The sequence below is a fragment of the Mustela nivalis genome (assembly GCF_964662115.1).
Source record: "Mustela nivalis genome assembly, chromosome: 15".
In the NCBI taxonomy this organism is placed as follows: Eukaryota; Metazoa; Chordata; class Mammalia; order Carnivora; family Mustelidae; genus Mustela; species Mustela nivalis.
The window spans coordinates 80,608,585-80,631,063 of NC_139034.1; the positions used below are offsets into that span (position 1 = coordinate 80,608,585).

General features: G+C 48.2%; 2 protein-coding genes across 9 annotated transcripts in view; one reads left to right on the plus strand and one right to left on the minus strand.

Moving 5' to 3' along the window:
• Window positions 1-7,593, plus strand: part of TPP2 (tripeptidyl peptidase 2) — a 70,261-nt gene extending 62,668 nt beyond the window's left edge. For 4 of the 8 annotated variants that reach the window (XR_014303241.1, XR_014303243.1, XM_082700705.1 and 1 more), the window contains 3 exons: window positions 3,135-3,342; window positions 4,564-4,683; window positions 6,611-7,593. Coding sequence is in view for 4 of the 8 variants with exons in the window: in XM_082700705.1 (XP_082556831.1) it covers window positions 3,135-3,342; window positions 4,564-4,683; window positions 6,611-6,700 (418 nt within the window). In the remaining 4 variants the exon portion in view is untranslated. Of the gene's footprint in view, window positions 1-3,134; window positions 3,343-3,435; window positions 3,508-4,563; window positions 4,684-6,610 lie in introns of all 8 variants that reach the window. The other 4 variants (XR_014303242.1, XR_014303244.1, XM_082700703.1 and 1 more) reach the window with 2 other exon arrangements.
• A 6,276-nt stretch (window positions 7,594-13,869) lies between these two features.
• METTL21C (methyltransferase 21C, AARS1 lysine) lies at window positions 13,870-22,019 on the minus strand (the record flags this gene model as incomplete). The annotated part of the gene is made up of 4 exons (XM_082700904.1): window positions 13,870-14,594; window positions 15,784-15,901; window positions 18,576-18,727; window positions 21,884-22,019. 4 exons carry the CDS (start codon window positions 22,017-22,019, stop codon window positions 14,200-14,202), a joined length of 801 nt encoding a protein of 266 aa, XP_082557030.1. The 3' UTR covers window positions 13,870-14,199.
• Between the last annotated feature and the right edge of the window lie 460 nt (window positions 22,020-22,479).

Consider the following 22,479-nt stretch of genomic DNA (forward strand, 5'->3'; position numbering starts at 1 on the left):
GCAAACGGGAGAGCCGGACTCAGGCCGGGTCTGTCCGAGCTGGGCCTCTTCTTGCTTGTGAGCAGCCGCTTGCGTTCCCGCCCATCTTGAGAGGATTCCCTGCCTCATGTCTTTCTCAGAGACAACTAGGGCGTCCGCTCCGCCTCGCCCCTCGTCATGCTGTCCTTCGTGTCAGAGGGGACAGAGACCCCCCCTCCGAGGCCAACCTTTGTCTCAGCCCGAGTCGTCCTCTCCATGGCTGCCCCCCGCTGAGAGCCCCCGTCTCCGGCTCTTCAAGGTCTGCGCCTCGGCCCGCAGTCCTTTTCATGCGCCTCCTGTCCCCGGGGGCCCCTGGTTTCTCGCTGGACCAGTCTCCACCGCTGGACCAGTCTCCACCGCGCTTCCTTCCTGAATTCCAGTCCGTGCCCATCCCGTCGCAGGAGGAGTCCGGCCTTGATCATGCACGAGAAACTCTTGCCGGGAACCGTGGCCTCACTGCGGCCGCCGCTGGTGGCCGCCGCGCCCCTTCTAGCTCGGCTGTTGCTTAGTTTGTGGAATCCGTGTCCTCTCTCCAGACCCCCGTCGAGGAAGTGACGGGACAAATGTCGGTAAATGGGAAGGTCCGTCTCGCCCAGCTGCTGTTCTGGCTTGTCCTTCCTGAGTCTGCCAGCCCCAGAGGAGGCCCTTCAGTCCGGGGCCGGCGAGCCGCAGACGGCGAGCTGTGGCGTCAGCCTCGTGAGTCCCTTTCCCCTCACAGTTCTCCTCCCCAGCGCTGACTCCAGTGGCTGGCGAAAAGTGACAGTCGCCTAGGGTCCTGGCCTTAAAGATGGTGGCTGCGGAGACGGTCGGCGACGCTGGGGTAAAGCTAGAAAGGGGCTGCGAACACGTGAAAATGCCGAGAGGAGCTGGTTCGGTTCTGGTTCGGTTCTTGTCGGCGCTTACAGGGCCGGCGCCTGCCGCGGGCTGCCGTGGACCCCGCCGGCGCGGGCTCGGCTCTCCGTGCTGGGCGGAAGGGCCCGTGCGGGCCCGGAGCCGCTGGGCGGGGCCGAGCTGGTCTCGGGGGCCTGGCGTTCGCCGGAGGCGGCGGCCGCTGACCAGGAGCCGCCGTGGAGCGTCTGTTTCTCCTTCCGTGCAAAGCTGCTTTTCCTCTAGTCCCTCGCGCATCGGAAGTGCTGACGGCCGCGTTCTTATCTCCAGTGTGATAGTAGCTTTTGTGCGTGATCTAGTATCGAGTTTCCGTTAAACTGAACTGCAGTTTTAGGCCATTAAAGTATCTGATTGAGGCGCTTCCTAAAAGACAGCTATTACCACTTTGATCGGTACCTCTAACGAGATTTGATTCGGATGTTTACTGAGCAAACACTGTAGGTAAAGTATCACTGAGAGGATGAAAAAAACGGACCAGGACACGGTCTGCTCTTGGGACGCGCGTGCTCTGATGCGGAAGGTGATTGAAGAGTTACGATAACTACTGCAAATTGTGAAAGCCTGTAGGAAGAGCCGATTTCATTTGACTGGGGAAAGCCTCGTGGATTGGTAAAATATTTGATCTGAGCCGATCTGTTCTGAGTTAGACGAGGGTAGGGAAGGAATATTCCAGATATGTGGAATTATCGGATCCGAGATCTGGGTTATGGGGCTTGGCAGGTAGCTGGACCGAGGACTGGCACGGACAGCACGCTTAGGTCGCCCTCTAAGCTCTGCGTCCGTCCGGCCCTTCTCTGGGCGGCTCAGACCCGTCAGCTGCCCTGAGTGATCCCACCTGCCTTTGCCGATCCACTTCTGTTCCAAGGCCCCGCCTTCTTCCTCACACAGTGGGGACAATAATTGTGTCCAGCTCCTAGGGTTGATGCTGTAATGTGTAAGTGAAGTACTGGTAAGACGTTTCAGAACGTGGCTGGCGTCTAGAAGGTGGGGTGGGGTGGGGTGGGGGAGCGCTCCGTAAATGAGAAGCTGTGCACCTGTCCTTCAACTCCGAAATTCTTTTGTTCCTGAGTCCAAAGTAACCAAGCAGTTCCCTGACACGTTTCCCCCAAAAGAGAATGAAATTGGTTCTTTCAAGCTTTGAAACTCTTTGCTGAAAATCTCATGCCTCCTTTTTGGCCTAAATTTATCTACATTGCAAACGTATTAAGGTGGGTAATTTTGTTGGGTTGTAACAAGTTGTTGTTTTCTCATTTTCATTATCTTTTGTACAAATTGTTGATTTCGTAGCGCCAGCAGATTTCATATGTGCATTTTCCAGTCCCGAGTCCTTCAGAGTCATTCGTACCGTTAGTCCGTTCATCCGTGTCCGAGTGCCCGTGGCACCTTCTCCGCACTTGTCTCCACACGTGTGGGACATGAGTTGGACAAAATGCCTCAGATAAGCAAGTGTCCTAACGAGTACCGCTGTCCCCTGGAGTGCAGGTTGCGACTGCGTTTCATTCAGCAGTGATGTGCTGAGTTTCTGTCCCGTGCCAGGCACTGTCTGGACACTTGGAGTCATCAGAACACAGATTCCTGCCCTGCCGCAAGGCGGTTTTTCCGTAGCGATTAAAAGCAGGGGTTCTAGAAGCAGACTCTACCTGGATCTGCTGCTTCCCGACCATTGGACCTCGGACGAATCTCTGTGTGCCTCAACTTCCTCCTTTGCAAATGGCGATGATTAATAGTATCTGACTCAGAACTGTCTTGACTGTAAATGAGTTAATATGTAAAAGTGCAAGAGCAGTTTCTGGCACGGAGGAAGCATCTTACAGTGTTTGCTCTGTTTATAAGTGAAAGTTACGTTCACTGCTGAAAGAACGTGTCTACATCGGTGCGTAAATGTGTGATGATTGCTCTGTATGAGAAATCTAAGTACTTTCTAAAAGATGCTATTCTGAGGAAGAGGTACTTAGCTGACGGCCTTGAGAGCTGAACACACTTTCCCTTCTTTTGCTTTATGGCATTCTGTTTCAACCACATACGGCTGTCCTAACACCTTTAATCTGTATGTGTGAGGTAGTGGCTCATTTGGTGTTTGTTACAAATAAGGAATCTTATTTGATGTACGATAATATTTCTGCGTTGTAAATCTGAGGCAAATAGTGCATGAGTTTGTTAGTTTCAGACAAGTCTACTTCTTAAGGAATTTTACCGATCTGGGCGTTGCTTTTTGATTTGGCGCACAGTGACATGGACAAACAGAAGTCTACCCTCGTGGACGCTCTTTGTAGAAAAGGATGCGCCCTCGCCGACCACCTCCTTCATGCCCAAGATCAGGATGGGGCTGTTTCAAGCGATACCGAAGGAAGGGACGAGGAAAGAGAAAATACTCTGGATTCTGTGATGGAAACGTTTTGGGAAACTACAAAATGGACTGATCTTTTTGACAATAAGGTAATCTTTGTGCTTCTTGCTCTGGCACAGTTCTTGGGGGTTACTTCACAAACCTCCTTTGTGCCCCATTGCCTGCTCTTTACTGTTTCCCAGCTCCCTGGCCAGAAGAGGAAGAAAATATATGGAGTGTGGCTAAGCTGGGCTCTGAAGAAGACATTGTGTTTAGTGAGATCTCCTTTGTCTTACCTGTTTTAGAACCATTTACTATCATTTTCTCTGTCTGCACAGTGGCTCTTTAGCCAAACTAGTTTGGAAAACAGTTTGAGAATGTGTGTAGTGGCCTTTTGGTTAAGCCGGTTGTGTATGAAGCTAGAACTAAGAACATCTAGAAATTGCGTGTATGCCTTCCCATATCTGTTTATGTACTGATCTGTTGGGGGAGAGGGGGGCATTCTGGTTACTTTAGATATTATTTTTCTCACAGCTCTTTGACTTTTAAATAATTATCATTTGGATTTATAGCTCATCAGTTTTCAGACCCAGTTTAGAAAAGGGAACATTGACGAACTTTTTGGATTTGGGTTATATAAAAATGTCAAATCTCTTTTAGCTCTCTACTGTAATTCTTACAGTAGGGGTTATGTAAGTACAAGTTTTTGTCAATCTTCCTTTCTTCTGAAGATAAAGAAAATAGAATTCTCCTAACCTAGCATAAGCGATTAGTTTTGTCTTACAGACAGATGCTTGTTTTCTAGATGAACTATGATAATTTGTAGTAAAGACCTCTGAGAAGGGAGAAAAGGTTTCCTGTATGCTTGAGGTTTTCCCACCGCAGTGTAGTCGTGCTCGTGCTGAAGAAAGGGAGTTAGGATCAGAGTACGCTTATACGATATAATTTTTTTATTTTAATTTTTTTTCTTACTTTATCCCCCTTTGCAGTTTTGGTAATTTATAATGACTCTTTATAGTTTTGTACTTCTATCCTTATTTGCATTTTTATGATCACTTATGTTAGCTCTCCTTTGCATAAAGAGGTGTTTGGTATAGAGTCCAAGAGCTAGTGACTTATCACACTTTAATCCCCCCCCCCCCCCCCAGATAGGCTGATTGGTGCGATATTCAGCTTTTGTTCTTTCAAGACATCTTTAAAATTTGCTTGATATAAAATGTTCATTTTAAAAGCTGCACTTCTATTAAGGCCTTAATTTTTTCATTATTAAAACTATAAACCATAAAATGTAAATATTTCATGGATAAGCCTTATCTTGTTTTACATTATAGGTTTTAACATTTGCATACAAGCATGCATTAGTACATAAATTGTATGGGAGAAGCCTTAAATTTGCAACTAAACTTGTGGAAGAAAAACCAACAAAAGAAAACTGGAAAAATTGTATTCAAGTAAGTGGTATTAAATTTTCACTGTTACATGTCACCTCGATATCACATAGTGATCAGATAGCTAAAAGCCTTCTTGTAGTGACTTAGCGATACTGACTTTACGATGACTGATTCCTACTCTCATTCATGTCGTGCAAATTATAAAATAAAAGCATGAGAGACAACCAGTAAGCTCCTTACATTTTTTAAACTTTTCTTATTATTAAATTTTTAAAATTCCTGTCCAGAGAACCTAAACTTAGCCTCAAATGTTTTCGACATAGGCAAAAAGTACATTAGGAAGTTTAGAATTACAGTCAGAAGACTGAGTTTTCTTTCTGAAGGAGACAGAAATCATTCCTTTCAAATACATGTTGGCTCAACTCTAAAATGTTTGAACTTTTAGAGTTTCTATTTGATTTTATTCTTTATTTGAAATGATAGGCCATTTTGTGATTTTTACGCCATCCTTTATTACATGCAGAGAAATTCTGTGGTTGATGCTAGAAACACTAGATAAGAAATTCTGGTCTCTCTGGACAAGTTAATGGTCAAGTATAAAAGCTTAATGAACGCCACAGAAATCATCCGTAGCCTCATCTTGTCTCTGGACACGCACAGTTTGTGCCTAAAGGGCATATGAGATCGGGTGGGCAGCTCGGTCATGCCAAGTGTGGCCAAGGTCTGGTCTCTCTATTTAAGGTTATTCTTTGGATGTAAAAGCAATCAGTAAGTTCCTGGGGAAATATTTTCTAATTAGAGTGAACTATAGGTTCTCTTCCCTCGTAGACCTTTCTGTGCACCGCTCCATTGAGATTGTAAGACATTTTAAATTAGCGTCTTCAGATCTTTGAATTGGTTAAGAGAACTCTTTCTGGAACTAATTGTTAATGTATATAGTGTGATTCTCATCATGTCGACTGTGATCTGTGAGCTCTTACATTGGTAAAACCGGTGACTGCCCCAGATGTTCCTATCAGGGTTTGTAATTGGTGTCTCCTCCACTCTGTTCCTGTCCTGTCTGTTCTTCACACCACAGCTGGAAAAGAGGGCTTGAAGACACCTCCCGGTGAAGCCCCATCTCATTAAGTCTAAATTAAAATCCAGACGCCTTCCTTGGCCCGTTAAGGCCCCACAGGATCTGGCTCCTGCATTTCTTCCCAGTTGCATTCCTTGTCACACTTCCCAGGCCGACTCTGCCTCCCTCACATGTGCCTCCTCTGCTCAGCTGAAACAGCCACCGTGCCCCTTCCTGCCCTTTTCTGCCAGGAACCTAACTAGTCTAGCTGTATGGAGAGCTTGTCCCCGATTTCCATAGAAGGTTTCTTCTTTTCCAAATCACCCCATAAATATCAGCTCTCCGGAGAGCCCGGTCTTGACCATCCCATCTCCTAACGGCTCTGGTGTCTCTTCAGCTTTTATGCTTACGGTCTACTTAATGTATGCAGCTTAACTACATACTCATTTGGTTGTCTGTTCATTGATCAGCTTATTTATTCTTCGGTTCCCCTGAATAGAACACAACTGTCCTGCAAGTGGGGACTGACTTTGTTTAGTGCTGTTTTCCCGGTGTCTAGAACAGTGTTTGGCTTACAGTCAGACTGAGAGAGAACGAAAGAAAGAAAGGCAACTGGTTTGATAGGAAGAAGGGAGCAAGTTAGGCAGAAGGAAGAAAGAAAGGAAAACAGAAAGGTTGGTAGACAGACAGGAGAGAAGGAAGGTTGGCCGGAATGGTCATAATCGCATGTAGAGCTTGGTTGGTAGGAAACTGGGTAGTTTAGTTGATGGTAAGGAAGACCAGGGGGTAGGAAGTGTGGTTGGTGGGTGGATTGGATGGAAGGAAAGTTTTGCATGCTACCACTTTATTATTCTCAAATGCAGAATTTACCCTGAATATTGAGCTTAAAAAATCTGTTCTTTAATAATATGTTTTTGTGTTTCGTTATAGCTGATGAAGTTACTTGGATGGACCCATTGTGCGTCTTTTACTGAAAACTGGCTCCCCATCATGTATCCTCCTGATTATTGTGTATTCTGAAATAGGAACCAAGACTTTAAATTTTAAAAAAGAAAGTTTTATAGTGAATGGATATAAAAACAAATTTGTGGCATTTTTAGTCTAATGCATGTTTTGATCCGCTATCAAATACTGATTATTAAAATGATGTGTATTTATCAGAGAATTTGCTGGCGTGTGGCTTAATACATGTAAGTCTAGACCGCTGACATCATGGTGTTTTTTTAATGCCTCACATCGCTGGCAACAGGCTGTGCCCTGACTGCCGGCACCAAGGACTTTCGGTTGGGTTGCAGCTAATACATGCATGATCAGTTTTGAACAGTGACTTTTAACTGCAAACCTGTAAAATTCTATTTTTTATTTTATAAATGAACAGGGTTTTAACATGCTCTACTTTAATTTTTTCAATTGTATGAAGGCCTTAAAAAGCTACATTAAGCGTAGCTAAAATTATTTATTGGACTAAAAAGTAACACAACTTCCATTTCCAGATTTTACTTTTTTTTTTCTTTTATCTTTTTTTTTTTTTTTTTTTTTTTTTTTTCAAAAGTTTACACTCAATTAAGGGTAAAAAAATAAAATAAAACCGGCACAAATAAATGTGTGGCAGTTGCTGGAGCGTAACTGCTTCACTAAATCTAAATCTTCATCTTGGCGTTATTTCAGGTCATTTTTAACATCCTCTTGATATGCAGAGCATCAGAATGAACTAATAATACATGTATAAGTGCCAGACAGCTAAATCTTTATCAGGTATTGTAAAGATACACATATGGTATGTTTATTAAAGTTGAAATAATGTAAAACACGTGAATAAATGTGCAAAACCAAGATCACAGTATATACCATATGCATTCTGATACCTTAATTTTTTTTACAAGTAATAAAAGTGAATATTGAAGCTTCTTAAAGTTGGTCTTAGTTTTTCATAAATAAGATATGGGGTTAGAACAGAAATAATATAGTAAATCAATAGACAAAAAATTCAGTGTGAGGTAATTTACTTTGTATTTCCTATAGGCATGCAATTATTTGAATATATCGCCAGTTCTTATGTGATTAACTTTTGTGTATGTTTTTGGCTTTTTACTATTTTTTTTCTGGCTACTATACTTCCTTCTCTCATCCTTCCTCCATAAAATAAAAAGACACACGTAGATAATATTGAAAAGCCTCTACTCACTGACAGCAAACCTGTTTGTATGTGTGTATGGTTTTCAAATCTTGTTCCCTTAGAATTTGCTGTTATAAAAGACTTGCCAGTTAATCTTACCTAGTCTCTCATAACTGTTTTTTGTGTTAGTTGACCTCTTTATATGATAAAAACATTAGAGCCTTTATGAAAAAATAGATACGTATGCCAGCATTTTGCATACAGTTTCTGAGCATTCTAGAATTTAAAGCCCGTCCATGAACAACCACACGTTTGTTCTCTCACAAACACACGTACTTTCATCCTCGGTCACGCAGGTTCCCGTGTATACATGTTCATCCAGTCAGGAAATTGAGAGGGTTAGAAAAGGGTAGGACGACTGACTGACTGGTCGGTTATTAATTATAGAATCTGTTCCGTGACGTTTGGCCATTCCTAGTGAGCGCCACCTGCTCACACAGAGCTCCTTGGGCAGCCGCAGGCGAAAGCGTGGGTCCTTCTTAGGTTCTTCATGAGGATGTGTAGCCCTAGGATGTGCATGGCCTTCTGGACGTCAGGTTTCAAAGCCCCTGTGAACGTCTCATTTCCCAGCTTTTCCTTTTAAGCCTTTGGATTAGCCCCAACTGTTCACCATCTCGGGTAGCCACAAAATTACACAGTTGCCTGTAATCATCTAGACAAACGCTCCTTCGGGAAAAGGCCCCTCAGCCTGAGAGAGAGCGGAGTCTCGTAAGATGAAGATGGCCTTGCCCCTGAGGTTTTCTGGAGAACAACCATTACAAGCGTGGGAGGAGCTCCCACTCCTGCGGGGCTCCCTCAGGGCCTGCCAGGCTGGGGGATTTCCGGGCAATTCGCGGAGCTGGAGATGGGATGGAACAGGACAGCTGGGAACGTCCAACTGTGCTGCTCTTACTGAGGTCCGGCCGTCTGACTTGAGTCAACTCATCTCAGCTTGCTCCAGTCCTTTGGTTAGTTCCCACACTACTTCATCGTTTCTTTTTTAAGATTTTATTTATTTATTTCACAGAGAGAGAGAGAGAGTACAAGCAGGGGGAGCAGCAGGCAGAGGGAGAGGGGGAAGCAGGCTCCCCGCCAAGCAGGGATCCCAATATGGGGCTTGATCCCAGGACCCTGGCGTCACGACCCGAGCCAAAGGCAGCCGTGTAACCAACTGAGCCACCCAGGCGCCCCAGTTCCCACACTTCTGAAAAGATTTGCCTTTGAGAATTTTTGCCAGTTTTCTCATTACTCTTAGGAAGTAGAAAATCTTCACAGGTGCTTTTTCACTGACACACTACGTCACCCATTTTCTAGGACATCACACTTTCTCTTAAGCGCATGAAAGTAGCATCCAATTTTAACATAAATTTAAGGTTAGAAACTTTCTGGTAGTACATTTATTTTGAAAGACTGTCTTCTGAGTTAGGTGAAGATACAATTAATTCTAGGTTCCTTCAAATAGGACTTCTATAAAAACACCGTTGCTCCCGAGCTCCCTGATTTCTTACTTTCTACGTCAGGCTTTGGTCTTTGTGCTAAATTTTTTAATGTGGAAGAAGAATTCAGCCGCCGCTGGATTTTGGAGACACTCTTCAAGACCAGTGTGGAGCTCCAGGTGCAGGAGCAGCTGGGCCCTCCCCACAGGCCCGCTGGTGGCCCCCTGCGTGAGGTGATGCCGTGAGTCCGTGGCCTCCCGGTCCTCCTCTCTCCGGTACTGAAAAGCAAACAAGTGACCTGTGTTGTGTTCTCAGGAGGAGGTACTAAATAATGGAGCTTTTTAATAGTACAGTTGGTAAAGCATGAATATTTTCAGGCAAGTCTTTTGTTTTAAAGGTTGAAGAAGCCACATCCTAGTTCTCAGTTGTAAGAAAAACTTCTGTCTCTAATTACTACTTTTCTCTTTGGGGACTTCAGTCTTCCACAGATCGTAAAATTTTAGAATGAATATTGGTTAGTTTGCTGTGGAAGTTGCATATACATCTACAGACTGGCAAAATCTGCTTTGATCTAGAACGATCAGCTCCATCAGTGTAACACGTGGTGAGAAGCCCTGACGTGGCGGCTGTCTTGTCAGCCTCTGCTTTTTTTTTTTATTAATATATAATGTATTATTTGCCCCAGGGGTACAGGTCTGTGAATCATCAGGCTTATACACTTCACAGCACTCACCATAGCACATTCCCTCCCCAATGTCCATAACCCCACCCCCCTCTCCCGACCCCCCCGGCCCCCCAGCCACCCTCAGTTTGTTTCCTGAGACGAACAGTCTCTTATGGCTTGTCTCCCTTCCCAGTCTCTTCTTGTTTCATTTTTCCCTCCCTAACCCCCCGACCCCCAGCCCTGACTCTCAAATTCCTCATATCAGAGAGATCATATGATCATTATCTTTCTCTGATTTATTTCACTGAACATAATATCCTCTAGTTCCATCCACATCGTTGCAAATGGCAAGATTTCGTTTCTTTTGATGGCTGCATAGTATTCCATGTGTGTGTGTGTGTGTGTGTGTGTGTGTGTGTGTGTTTCCACATCTTTATCCATTCATCTGTTGATGGGCATCTAAGTTCTTTTCATAGTTTGGCTGCTGTCAGCCTCTGCTTCTGTCCTTACCATGCAGCCTCCGTGATGACAGCTGGATCCGAACAGGCTCTAGAAGAAAGTGTCCTCCATAAAATCATTACTCTTAATATTGGTTGTAAAATAGTACTCAAAAAAGCCAGGGACAGGGGTGCCTGGCCGGCTCAGTTGGTTAAGCTTCTGCCTTCAGCTCAGGTCATGATCCCAGAGTCTTGGGATGGGACCCCACATCCAGGCTCCCTGCTCAGCGGGGAGCCTGCTTCTCTCTCAGCCCCTCCCCCCTCTGTACGCGTGCGCACCGGCGCGTGCTCGCTCTCTCTCCCTCTCTCTCTCTCTCTCGGGTGCGTGATCTCTCAAATAAATAAAATCTTTAAAAAAAAAAAAAGAAAAGGAAAGAAAACCAGGGACAGTTTTCCTGTTTCCAATAATAGCGGCCAATTTTTGTACCACATGCACTGACGATAACTGAAGGAACTAGGTACTGCTTACAGAAACATTCGAGATGGTCCAGAGCGTGTGCTCGGCACAGGTCTCTGGCGCCTTTCCCGGGACAGCTCCCCAGTTGTCATCCGCGGGAGCTTCGCCATCCTGGGATCTGTCACCCCTCCCTCGGGGAACTTGTCTTCGCCCTGGAACAGCACAGGCTGGTCCGCTCCTTCCCACTCAGTCCCTCTCCTCCTTGCCCTCTCCCGGCCGGATGTCTGGGTTGCCAGTCGGTGTCTCTGCGCGCTCGTCCTGGCTCAGGCCCTGATGTGGCCCGTCCCTAGACCTTCATGGGCCTCATCCAGAATAGTCAGTGTGTCTGTTCCAACCCCAAATTGACTGCATCTGACTTACCTTGAGCCTTCCTCTGCAGTGTTCCGCTCTCTGCTCTCAGTGGCCCAGCCATCCAAAGGTGTGTTCTTGTCTTTCTCTGTAGGATCTAAGAGAAGCCTGCGGAGATGGAAGGGAGGGTCCCTTTCATTCCCCTGATCTTCAAAACCACTCTTGAACAGAGACTTCCTTCAGGAATGAGAAAGTAAGAATAAGAACTGAACTTTATTAGTCTGAACATGGTTAACAAGAGGGAAAAAACTGCCTTCGTCCTAAGAGGAGCAGGAGGCTAGGAAGGGAGGGGGAGGTGGAAGTACTGCTCTCCGATGAAGCCCCCGGGGGTGTCAGCCACAGGAGCGGCCCTCCCGGAGCCCAAGGGCGCGCGGCAGGCGGGCCGAGGGGCAGAGACAGTCGACGGCGCTGCGCACTGCCTGGCAGCAGGCCAGCTGCACCCTCCCCCGAAGGTCTCTTGTCTCTGTCGCTTAGAACCCCTGCTTTTGTGAGAGGATTCCAAAAACTCAAGAAGCAAGTGTAAAATTTATTGAAGCCATGTCTTCTCTAGGGTCAAACATGAATAATGACAGTTCTAGGATCAAGGACAGATGTCCAAGACTGCCTGCATTTCCAGTCATCACATGAAAGTTCTAGAATCTGATTATGCCAAGTCTTATCCAAAATGTGAGTAGAATATAAAGCAGCTGGAAATATCTTCTATCATTTTCATCTTATTTGTGATTCTAAAAGGTACTAACCTATATGCCTCTGTGATCTACCAAGCTACCTCAAAACTCGGTGGCTTCCAGCAACATTTTTTTTCACTCATGAATCCAACTTGGCTGGAGTTTGGTCTAAGCTGAGCTTGGTCTGGGTGATCGTGATCCCAAAGCTGAGTCATAAAAATGTCCAATTTACAGGAAGGACAGCATGGAGGGACATCTTGATACTCTGATGTCTTTAGTATACTAAAGATACTTTGGGGACGCTATCAGCATAGCGCAGTTGGTAGAAGTGCTACAGGACAGACAGCTCGGATTCTGCAGCAGATAAATGGCCAGAGGGAAAAGCAAGAGGGAGGGAGAAGCTGCCGGTTGAAAGAGACTCCGGACACATACCGGCCAACCAGTGAGCCCAACGTGGACCTCACCTGGGGCCCGATTCAAACAAACTCTAGAACTAATGTCATGGCATTTAAGAGACAAATGGGAATTGGAACCCTGGCTTTTAAAAAATATTAAAATGTAATACTAAATTACTTAGTATAAAATTTCATATTACATAAAACATTTTTAGGGTGATTATTATGGTTATGTGTCATCATATATATATATATATGTATATATATATATGCCAAATCTACAGAAGAAAGTATATCTATTATTTCCTTCAAATTAACACAGATTTGGAGAAGTAGGTGGAGGTATAGATAAAATAAGATTTGCCAGGAGTTTAAAATCCATGGCGGGGCTGGGGGTGGTTCATGATTTTTCCATCTACTTATTTCAGCAGAATTATTGAACTGTAGTTGCTGCCCAATAAACTGCACATGTTTTAAGTGTACGATTCATCTACCTTCAATATATGTACACTTTCCTATAAAAGTTTGAAAACAAACAGTCTCTATGATTGTAATCAATCTGGCTTTTCTAAAAGGGCAGACCTGTGTCCATTTAGAACATAATGAAATAAGCATATGATCATCATATCCTTTTGTCCCGGAAATGTGAAAGAAATCCACTTATAAGTCTAAGAAGAGATTTAAGGGTCAGGTCCCTTGCTGTAATGATTCACGAGCTTTCTATATTGATATTGGACAACCTTGCTAAACTCATGAGTTCCAGTAATGCCACTGTAGCTTATCCACAGTCCCAGGGGTCAGCAAACCAGAGCCCCCACCATGTAATCCAATCCGTAGCCAGTTTTTTGCAGGGTCCACAAGCTAAGAATAGGTCTTGAATTTTTGTAATTGGCTGCAAATATGTATATAATGCACATATTGGGTATAAACTGTATGTGGCCTGAAGATATTGATTAGCTGGTCCTTTACAGAAAAGGTTTGCTGACCCGGGCTTACATTCAACAATCTTATTATCATCCATAAATAGTGTCCCTTTTCTTACATTCTAAGTGTGCACGATTTATTCCTTTGCTTTCCCACACTGGCTAAAGCTTCGAGTATGTATGCTGAGAAATGGTGGTAGCTGAATTATTTATTGTTTTCCCCTATCAAAGAAGCTTTTAACATTTTATAATCACGATGCTTTAGATTTTTTGTAACCTTTCTTTATCAGAACAACAACAAAAAAATTCCATTCTTTCCTACTTTTCTAGAAATTTTAATCATAAATCTATGAGAGAAAAACAGACAATCCAGAAATCTAACTTGAAATGATCCCAACAGTTCATTGGCATGGAAGCAGGGTATTTGTAGAGTGGATTCTCCTAGGAGGTTCCGAAGACAACATCCTTGAAATTTCCATATTCCTTTACCTTTCCTGTATTTTTCACTTTTAGTCCATGTTACTATTTTCTGTCACTCAGTAGCCTCTCCTTCTGCTACAGCTAAAATCTGTGTGAGTAGATTCTTCAAACTTAAGACTGAAGAACGCTTTCAAGCTCACTTTCAAAAACCATGTGACCAAAGTATAGTATTGACAGATTTGCAGTAGAAAGAACAAGAGAGAAATCCACTTGTTTATGAATTTATTCACGTACAGTCTGCTAAACAATTGAGACTTTTTGGAAGCCAACACAGCTACTTTTAAGTTTTCATATTACTCTTTGTAAATGTTTAGATTAACCAGATAATCCTAAGCAGGGTATTTTAGAAAGCTGCTGTAATACGAAATGTTTGTTCTTGGCATAAAGTTGTTATTACGCACTACCTTCTCCATCTCAAAAAAGTCTTTTGTTAACAGTATGATTTCTAAAACTGCTCAAAAGACACACTTCTGTTTCAAAAGGCATTCTGTTTAATTTAATCCCATTTTAATATTCCTTTGAAAATTTTGACTGATGCCTCTGGAAATTCAGCCAAGAGTGTTGTGTCAAAAACTTGCTTGAATTTATCTAGGAATTCGTAATCGGTGCTGAACCTGAATTTGTTTGCCCAAAGCAATACTGTCCCTGGCTGACAAAGGTACACCATGGTGGCGAGCAGCTTGTCCAGGAAGTAGTGGTGGTAGACCACGTCCGAGGCCAGAACATAGTCATAATAAAACGTGGACCTGGGGAAGTGCTGCTCCAGGCTCGCCCCCCAGACCAGCTCTCTCACTTCCGGCAGGTGCGCCGCGCGCTTTAACGTGTTCTTCAGAAGATTGTATTGCAGGTTTCCTAGGACATCAGGCAAATCCGTTGCTGTGACTTGAGCTCCTAAGAGATAGAGAGAAAACTGTATTTATTACCTGGAAACTTGCAGGCAGCATAGTGGACACAGACGCTCAGGGAGTCACAAGAAATGGAACTGGGCTTCTCAGCTTTGTCCGAATTGACATGTGGGCTGGGCATCCCTAACCCAGTCCTGCTGGATAACTTCCCGTGCAAGCCCTGCCCTGTGCGCTGTCCGACGTTTGACCATGTCCCAAGTCGCTCCCCCCTGACTCCACCCCCAGCTCGTGGCGGTCACAGATATCTCTAGATGTGGCCAAATGTCCTTTATGGGGCAAGATCACCTTTGGGTGAGAACCACTGAAATAGAATAATGTTATCATTTTTTAAGAAACAGTTGAGTGGAGGGGCGCCTGGGTGGCTCAGTGGTTTAAGCCGCTCCCTTCGGCTCGGGTCATGATCTCAGGGTGCTGGGATCGAGTCCCGCATGGGGCTCTCTGCTCAGCGGGGAGCCTGCTTCCCTCTGTCTCTCTCTGTCTGCCTCTCCATCTACTTGTGATTTCTCTCTGTCAAATAAATAAATAAGATCTTTAAAAAAAAAAAAAGAAACAGTTGAGTGGAGTTGGGAGATTTCAGGATAATTAGCTGCCTAATAATCATCATGTTTTTCTTTGTAAAACTGTTTATCCGAAGATCGGATCTGTTTTGTAGGACTGCCCGTCTCCAACCTAGATTTGTTAGTTGTTAGGCATTTTAAAGCTGGTGACATGAGTTCACAAAGCAGATCCCCCATTTCTAGACTGGCTCTGCTAGAAGCTCTGTGATAGGGTAGGCACAAGTGTGCCTCAGCTGTGCCCACCGCCTGCTCGCAACCTGCGTCTGGTGTATAAACCTGCCTTTACCTCGGATTAACTCACTTATTTTTCTTCAAAATGTTAGTTATAATATTCGCAACGAAAACCAGGAGACAGCATAACGTGGCTGTTTACAATAGGAGAGTCACAGCTCCAGAATTTCAGCTTCCTCGGTCCCTGCTGGGCCAGGCAGGTCTCCTAGCCGCTCTCTCATGTGTGACTATCTTATTTGGGGCCCAACAGTACCAATTCCTAGTTCGTGACCCTTTAGGCAATTCCATGAGTGAAATCATGGCCAAGCACCCGTGTCGCAGCAGGCCAGACAGAAAGCTGTCAAAGCCAGCGTGTTTTGCAACAAAGTCAGCAGTAAAGAGACAAACCTAAAATACTGGCCACAGTGGAGACGAGGCCTGGTCCAGCACCAATCTCAAGAATCTTCGCATCTTGGAGATTCAGTTCCTCTGTATGTTCCTCCAAATACTGGCACAAAGCCGTGGCCTAAAACAAAATATTTGCAGTTGTCACCGAGCATGGGAACACTGGAGAGCAGCGGCCACCCGAGCCCCGCTTCCCTACTCCAAGCAAATACGACAAGAGATGTTAATAGTTGCGGTTTATTGAGGGGCTCGCGAGAAGTTATGCCCTCAGTGCCCTGTGCGGACCTGTGGCACAGGAAAGGCCTGATCCGCAGCCGAGGAACTGGAGACACAGACTCGCTGACTCGCCTCTAGCCCAAGGCGCTGGGTGGGGGTCCAGGAAGAGGCAGGTGCCCTGGGCTCTTCCAAGTGCAGGAAGGAGGTCTGAGAGCAGCAGCCTCTTGCTCGGGTTTGGTCTCACCGGCTGCCACCTGCTTCCAGAACACAGCTGTACATCTTCACCGCTTCCCTCCCGACTCCTTCCTCCAAGTTCAAGTGGGTTCAAGTTTTGTCTGCTACTCTGGACAACTGGGCAGTTTATTCCTTTAGGCGGCCATCGATCCATACAGCCTATCAATACAGGGCTGCGAGGGGTGTGCACACTTCGGGGCAGTGGGGCGCGGCGGGGGAGAGGAGGTTCCAGAAGGCGTTTCTACAGCCCCCCGGGCGATGGCCGACCTGCCTGTCTGTGGACCGCCCTTCGCGGAGCAGCAAGGAGATGCTAAAAAGGCTGTGCACGAGTTAAGATAACTTGGTAGACAGACGCGCAGACGTTCCCTCCTTGTCCCTTCACTGTCTTCCGCCTCCGCCTTCTCCTGACCTTTCTCCGGGGAGACGGTGGCCGCGGATCTGCGCTGTCGCATGGGCCGCTCACGTGTGTGCCCGCGGGTCTCAGCAGCGCTGCGGGGGAGGGATCGGGCTGGAGGACGTGAGGACAAAGCCAGCCGGACTCTGTCCCTGTGCACTCCGGCCTCTCGTCTTCGCGTGGCTGCTCTGAACTTGTGGGGATGCCGCAGGAGCCCCAGCCCCGGGTGCTGCCTCTCACCCCCGTGTGCTCGCAGGGAAGAGCCCACAGGCCCAGGGACCCTGCGGTCGCGTCTCCGCTCCGGGAGGGCGGAGGCCGGGCTGGGGAAGGGCCTGTAGCCGATGCTCAGACAGGCGCGGGGCGTCACGGAGGCACACGCTGCGGGCGGGGGGCGGCAGCGAGGGGTGTCCTGGGCGCTGAAGGATGAGGGGCTGTGCCTGGAGGGTGGGAGTGGGTGGGGGCGGGGAACAAGCAGCAAAGCCAAGAGCTCGGGCGCTGGGAAAGGGGCTTCTGGAGAAGAAAAAGGATAGTGATCTGTGATGACAGGGTTTCCATATGAGGAAGAGTGTCACCCAGAGCCACCAAGAAGACGTGCTTGGAGGGGTTGCCAAGTCAGTGCGTGCCTGGTGGGCGGCCTGGAGACAAAGCCTTTCTCAGGAGCCAGGGCCCTGCGAACACCCCCACCTTCCCGGCCCGGGAGCGGACGTGGGAGAGCGATCTCCTGCTCAGACCGCTGCCCTCAGAGTCCCACGAGGAGGGGTGTCTTCCCACTTCGTGCGAACCCCTTCCTTCGCAGCTGTCGGGACACTGAGGTGCCAGGAGAGGCCGGGGTTTGGGGCGCGAAGGGTGGAGGCCTCCATGAGAATAAAACCGTCCTGTGGACAGATACTCTTCCTTTCCTGATCTGGCACCTGCTGTGGTCATTGACTCGCCAAATCTATTACAACAGGAAGCCGGGAGCAGTGTGCTGGTTTTCAAACTTGTTACTACACCAAAGAGCATTTCCCGGTGAAGGAAATCCTACTTGCCGGCAAAGGGGGAAGTGCCGGGCAGGGCGGATTGCGGCTCTAGGAGCTGGAGCCCTTTGTCGGCCCCTCCCCCTCAGCCACCCTCCTTGGCCCCCATCACCTGCCGCTGGTACCCAGGCCGGCGCCCCCCCCCCAGCTCCATGGCACGTCTGCCCCCCACCCCCACCCCGGGAGTGGCAGCACCTCCGAGTCCCCCGTCTGTATTTGAACCCCAACCCCAGGCCGTCCCCCACCAAGGACAGAGCAGCTTGGATCTGAAGCCAAAGAACAACAGAGCGGGCCTCGGAGGGCCGCTGTCCCAAAGCCGGTGGCACAGCTCTCCCAAATGAGTCCACTTTTCTGAGCCGCTGCCTCCCCGCGGGCAGGTGCAGTGTGTGTGAGAAATCCCAGGTGGTGGCGTGAGCGTTTGCACGAGTGCTCACGCCGCCCACCGGCCCCGTAGAGTAACAAGGTCAGGGAGGCCAGCAAGCAGCCACAGCCAGCAGGCTGACTCCTGACACAGACCCTCTCCCCATTCCCATGCCCCCCGCTCGCGCGGCTGCTGCAGGGAGGAGAGGGAGGCGACTTCCTACCTGCTTCCCTGGGGACACCCCCGTGGGGAAGGGAAGCCAGCACATGGCTCTGATGGTTGTTTTTTTTTTTCCCTTAAAATTCATATGAATGTTTCATCTTCCTGATAGAGTCAAGCTGACCTTCATGTAAAAGAAATAATGTTTCAGGAAACATGGCCCAGAGGGGATGATGGCTTCTGGGAGAGATACTGGGGTTTTGTGAAACCAAGTGAACCCCCAGCCCCCGGGCCAACAAGTTACCCTCCCCTGCAGAAGCCCAAAGTGAGAGCACTGCAGCCTGTCCACGGCAGCCCTGCCGAGTGGAACTGTCGCCCCAGAAGCCCCACATCCCAAAGGTAATGGCTGCCTCACCCCTGGCCACACCACGGCTCCGTAGCTCTCTATGGATTCTTGGATGACGATCTCTGTGCCTGCAAACATGTAGTGCTCCTGCGTGTAGCTGGCGTAATCGGTGGGAACAAACTTCTGGAGGCTACGAAGAGATGGTTCTATCTTGTTAGAACCTGCAGGGGTGGGGGTGGGGAAGTAAAACGGTTTCTGTGATTTGTTGATCCAGATCAAGCACGCAGGGGGCACAGCTGGTAAGATGGGGAGGGAACGGGCTTTCCCAGAGACGGGGTGACGCCCGCAGTGACCGTGGCTGCAAACTAGCACAAAACAGAATGACACGGGATGACAGGGACACGAAGTCCAGGTGTGATGTTTCCTCGAGATGGTGAGACACCAGGGGATGCTCTGGGGCCATGCGCTGCGTGGCGGAGGCCAGAGAGGTGCGGCTCCATCCCCAGCTCTGGTCCCGCCGCCGGAGAAACCAGCTGGCCAGCCGCAGGGCGAGAGTGAGCCGTCTGGCGGAGGCCCCGGGCAAACACAGACCTGACTATTTTTAGATCTTGAAGCGAAGTAACATTCCCACATGTTGGCTGGAGCGTGTTCCTTAAACCCTTCCTACAACTGCGCCTCAAAAGGCACACGTCACCCAAAGACGAGCCAGCTCCGCGGTCCCGGGGGAGGCGGTCAGATGAGCCCGGCCTATTAAGTTACAATTGCTTTAAATACCCTTTAAACCCATGAGCAGCTCGCAAATAGCACATACAATGGGGGGGGGGGGGGAGAGCGCCAGCAGGGCCGTCCTCGTCCTCAGGACAGCAGGGCGGGTGGCGCGGTGGGAAGGAGCGGGCAGGGAGGAGCGGAGGGAAACCGGCGGGAAACCTGCCTTTGCTCCCTGACACCCGCCCCGCCCGGGACCTCTAGCAGCAGGTGGAGCGCGGGCTGCGGCCGCCCCAGGGCGTGGTCGCCTCACCTTGGAGCTGCTCTAATCAGAAACGTCCCGTCGAGGCGTTAGAGGAGGAGGTGGCCCGGGGCACAAAGCTGGGGTGGGGGTGGAGGGTGTTTGCAGAAGCCTAACTGGGGGCAGGCGATTTCGGGGGGTGCTGATTAGCACCCGCGCGAGAGCCATCCTGAGCTGCGAGTCCGCACCCCCGCGGCGTCGCAGAAGAGCAGACGTCCGGAGCCCCTCCGAGAAACGATTCCAGCAATCTGACCGCGTCCCGTTACCGAAACACGGGGCTGGTGTTTCGTCTTCGCATGCATTTTCATTGGGTTTTTCTAGACGTGAATTTTTGTTGTATTTTACCCAAAAAGGGTCCTTGAGCAGCAAAGTGAGAAACGGTCTTTAGCACAGCGACAGGGTTGTCAAGAAGCGTGACAGATGTCCACAGCTCTCCAGGGGCAGCTGCCGCCTCCCCACCCCCCACCGATGTAACGTAGTGTGAGATCTACCCTCGAGGGGAGAATTCTGGGCCCCGACCTAAAAAGTGAGCTTCCAGAGACCTAGGACTTCACTGACCGTGCTGGAGCCTGCTCAGTAACAGTGAGCAAGTCAGACGGGAGACATTGTGCTGGTAGGGGCTGTGGGGAGGCTGCAGGCGCAGGAGGGAGACCTCTGGCCCTCACCCACCTCTTACTAGGGGAAGCTCCTAACATCTAGTACCACCAACTCGTTACCTGTGAATGACCAAAGAGGCCCTAGCCTGTCCCCTCGAGCTGAGAGGCTGACAGACCCATTGGAGAAATGGTCAGAAGGCAGAGGAATAGACAGTGGCCGGGAAATGTTCAACCACCAGCTCGGGGCGAGGGGAAGAAGCACGGCTTTGTAGGGTTGGTGATCACCACGGTGGGAGTGCTCCCATTCCACACTGCCCACCCCGGGAAACGACCCAGGCTGCCCCCCGAGACGGGTGCTTCCCCCCTACCCCGCCCCGCTCTCCACCGGGCAGCGCAGCAGGTGCCAGGAAGCAGAAGAGCTCCATGAAGACAACCTCAAAACGTAGTAAAGTGAGTCGTGATGAGTTGTGAGTAGTCATCGCCTTGGTTTTTAATTATACCTTTGCGGGGTTTTTTTAATATTTCATTTATTTATCTGTCAGACAGAAGGAGAGAGAGAGCGAGCAAGCACACAAGCAGGCAGAGGCGGAGAGAGAATCAGGCTCCCTGCCGAGCAAGGAGCCCATGTGGGACTCGATCCCAGGACCCTGGGATCATGACCTGAGCCGAAGGCAGCGGCTTAACCCACTGAGCCACCCAGGCGTCCCTACCTTTGCGTTTTATACCATCTATTTAGCAGTAAGTTTCCATAACTTACATTTCAATAATGGCCGTGTTTAACAACGACCCTTAAAAAAAAGTCTCTGAAATTCAGGGGCTGGTGCAGGCTGGTTGGGGCAAGGAATTGGGACAGGGCTGCTCCCTTTCCCTCTGAGGTTTCATCACTGGGTATGTGACTCCCAGCAGCCAGACTAGCCGGGACCCGGGCCAGCCCCTCCAGACTTCCCTCCCCCACCGTGGCTCCGTCGGGTCCTTCTCCTCTTCCACAGCGCACCAGCTGGGGACCTATTTTTCTCTCAAGACGGTAGAAAAAGTCAGTGGGCTGATCTGGAATAGCTCATCATTTTACAGGCAAAGGAGCTGATCTATTTTACCAACCCACATTATAAGGAAACGTGGCCATAAATATAATAATAAATAATAAATATTCTCCCAAAAGACCCTTCGTGCTTGATAAAGATAAAGAAATTTATGCTTATTACACATAATGTTTTCATTTATCGATGTTAGTCTGAGAGTTTTAGAGAGATCAGATTTTAGAGATAGAATTGCCTTTAATGTAAACTAGTTTAATAAAAATAGATAGCATCCTGTCTTAGTGAGTTGGAATATAATTTTATCGTGTGAAATGATGATAAATGTTTGAAATGCCATACATTGGCTTTTCTGACATTATTTGTTAGGTCTATTATTTATTCCTACCGCGCCCCTGTCCAGAAATGCAGCCCACATACAACACAGCTCCCAGGAGAACATGTCGGTGAAAAACGACATGAATCAAGATTTTCTTTCTTTTTAAAAGTTCTTATGACAAAAATACAACCATTTGAGATTTATACACAGGACAAGACAAATTTAGATACGCAAATAATGAAAAAATAAATTACTTTTAATGCTCTGCTCACGCTTGCCTACAGGCACTTTTCCACTAAGCTTCACTAATAGGAACAATCTAGAATTAAAAGGAGATGGGAAATCTTGTCACTGAAGTTAACCGGTAAATGCCATGGCCAGGAAAGCAAGTGACAAGGTGTCATGGTGAGGACGGAGGTTACCTCCTGGGGGTGTGCCGGTGCCATCCTCCTGGAGAGCCCCCTCCGCCGCCGCCGGCTCTAAGCCCCCACCCGGGGCGCACGGTGCTTCCCGCAGGCGCCTGGGCTGCTGCTGCCCGGAGTGCAGACACGCGTCCATAACCGCAGCCGCCGGAGAGCAGAGAACCAGACAGGCTGGCTGAGCCTCCCAGAGGCTCTAAAAGGTGCAGCTTATCGCCTTAGCATCTGCTGAGCTGAAAAGAATCCCTGCTTTTCAGCTTAGTCCACCCGCCCTCTCCCGTCAGTAAAGCAGCTACCCGAGGAGCTGCCTTCCTAGTTTTGCAGAGCACAGGAGAGGGGGACCATTAAACAACACCGCACCTGTTCTGGGCATCAAGAAATGCAAAAACAGAGCAAGCATTGCCAGGGGACAGGCACGGCGTGGCTGGGGTCTAAAATGTCTAATAGCTTTTGGAAATGAATCTTAATGAAGAGACTCTGATCCAGGAACATATCCTACCATCGGGGACACCGTGTGGATGGAAGGATTAATGACCTCGTGGATGAGGAGGCAGGATTTGGACCAAACACAGGGCTGCCCCCTTCCCATCTGAGGCTTC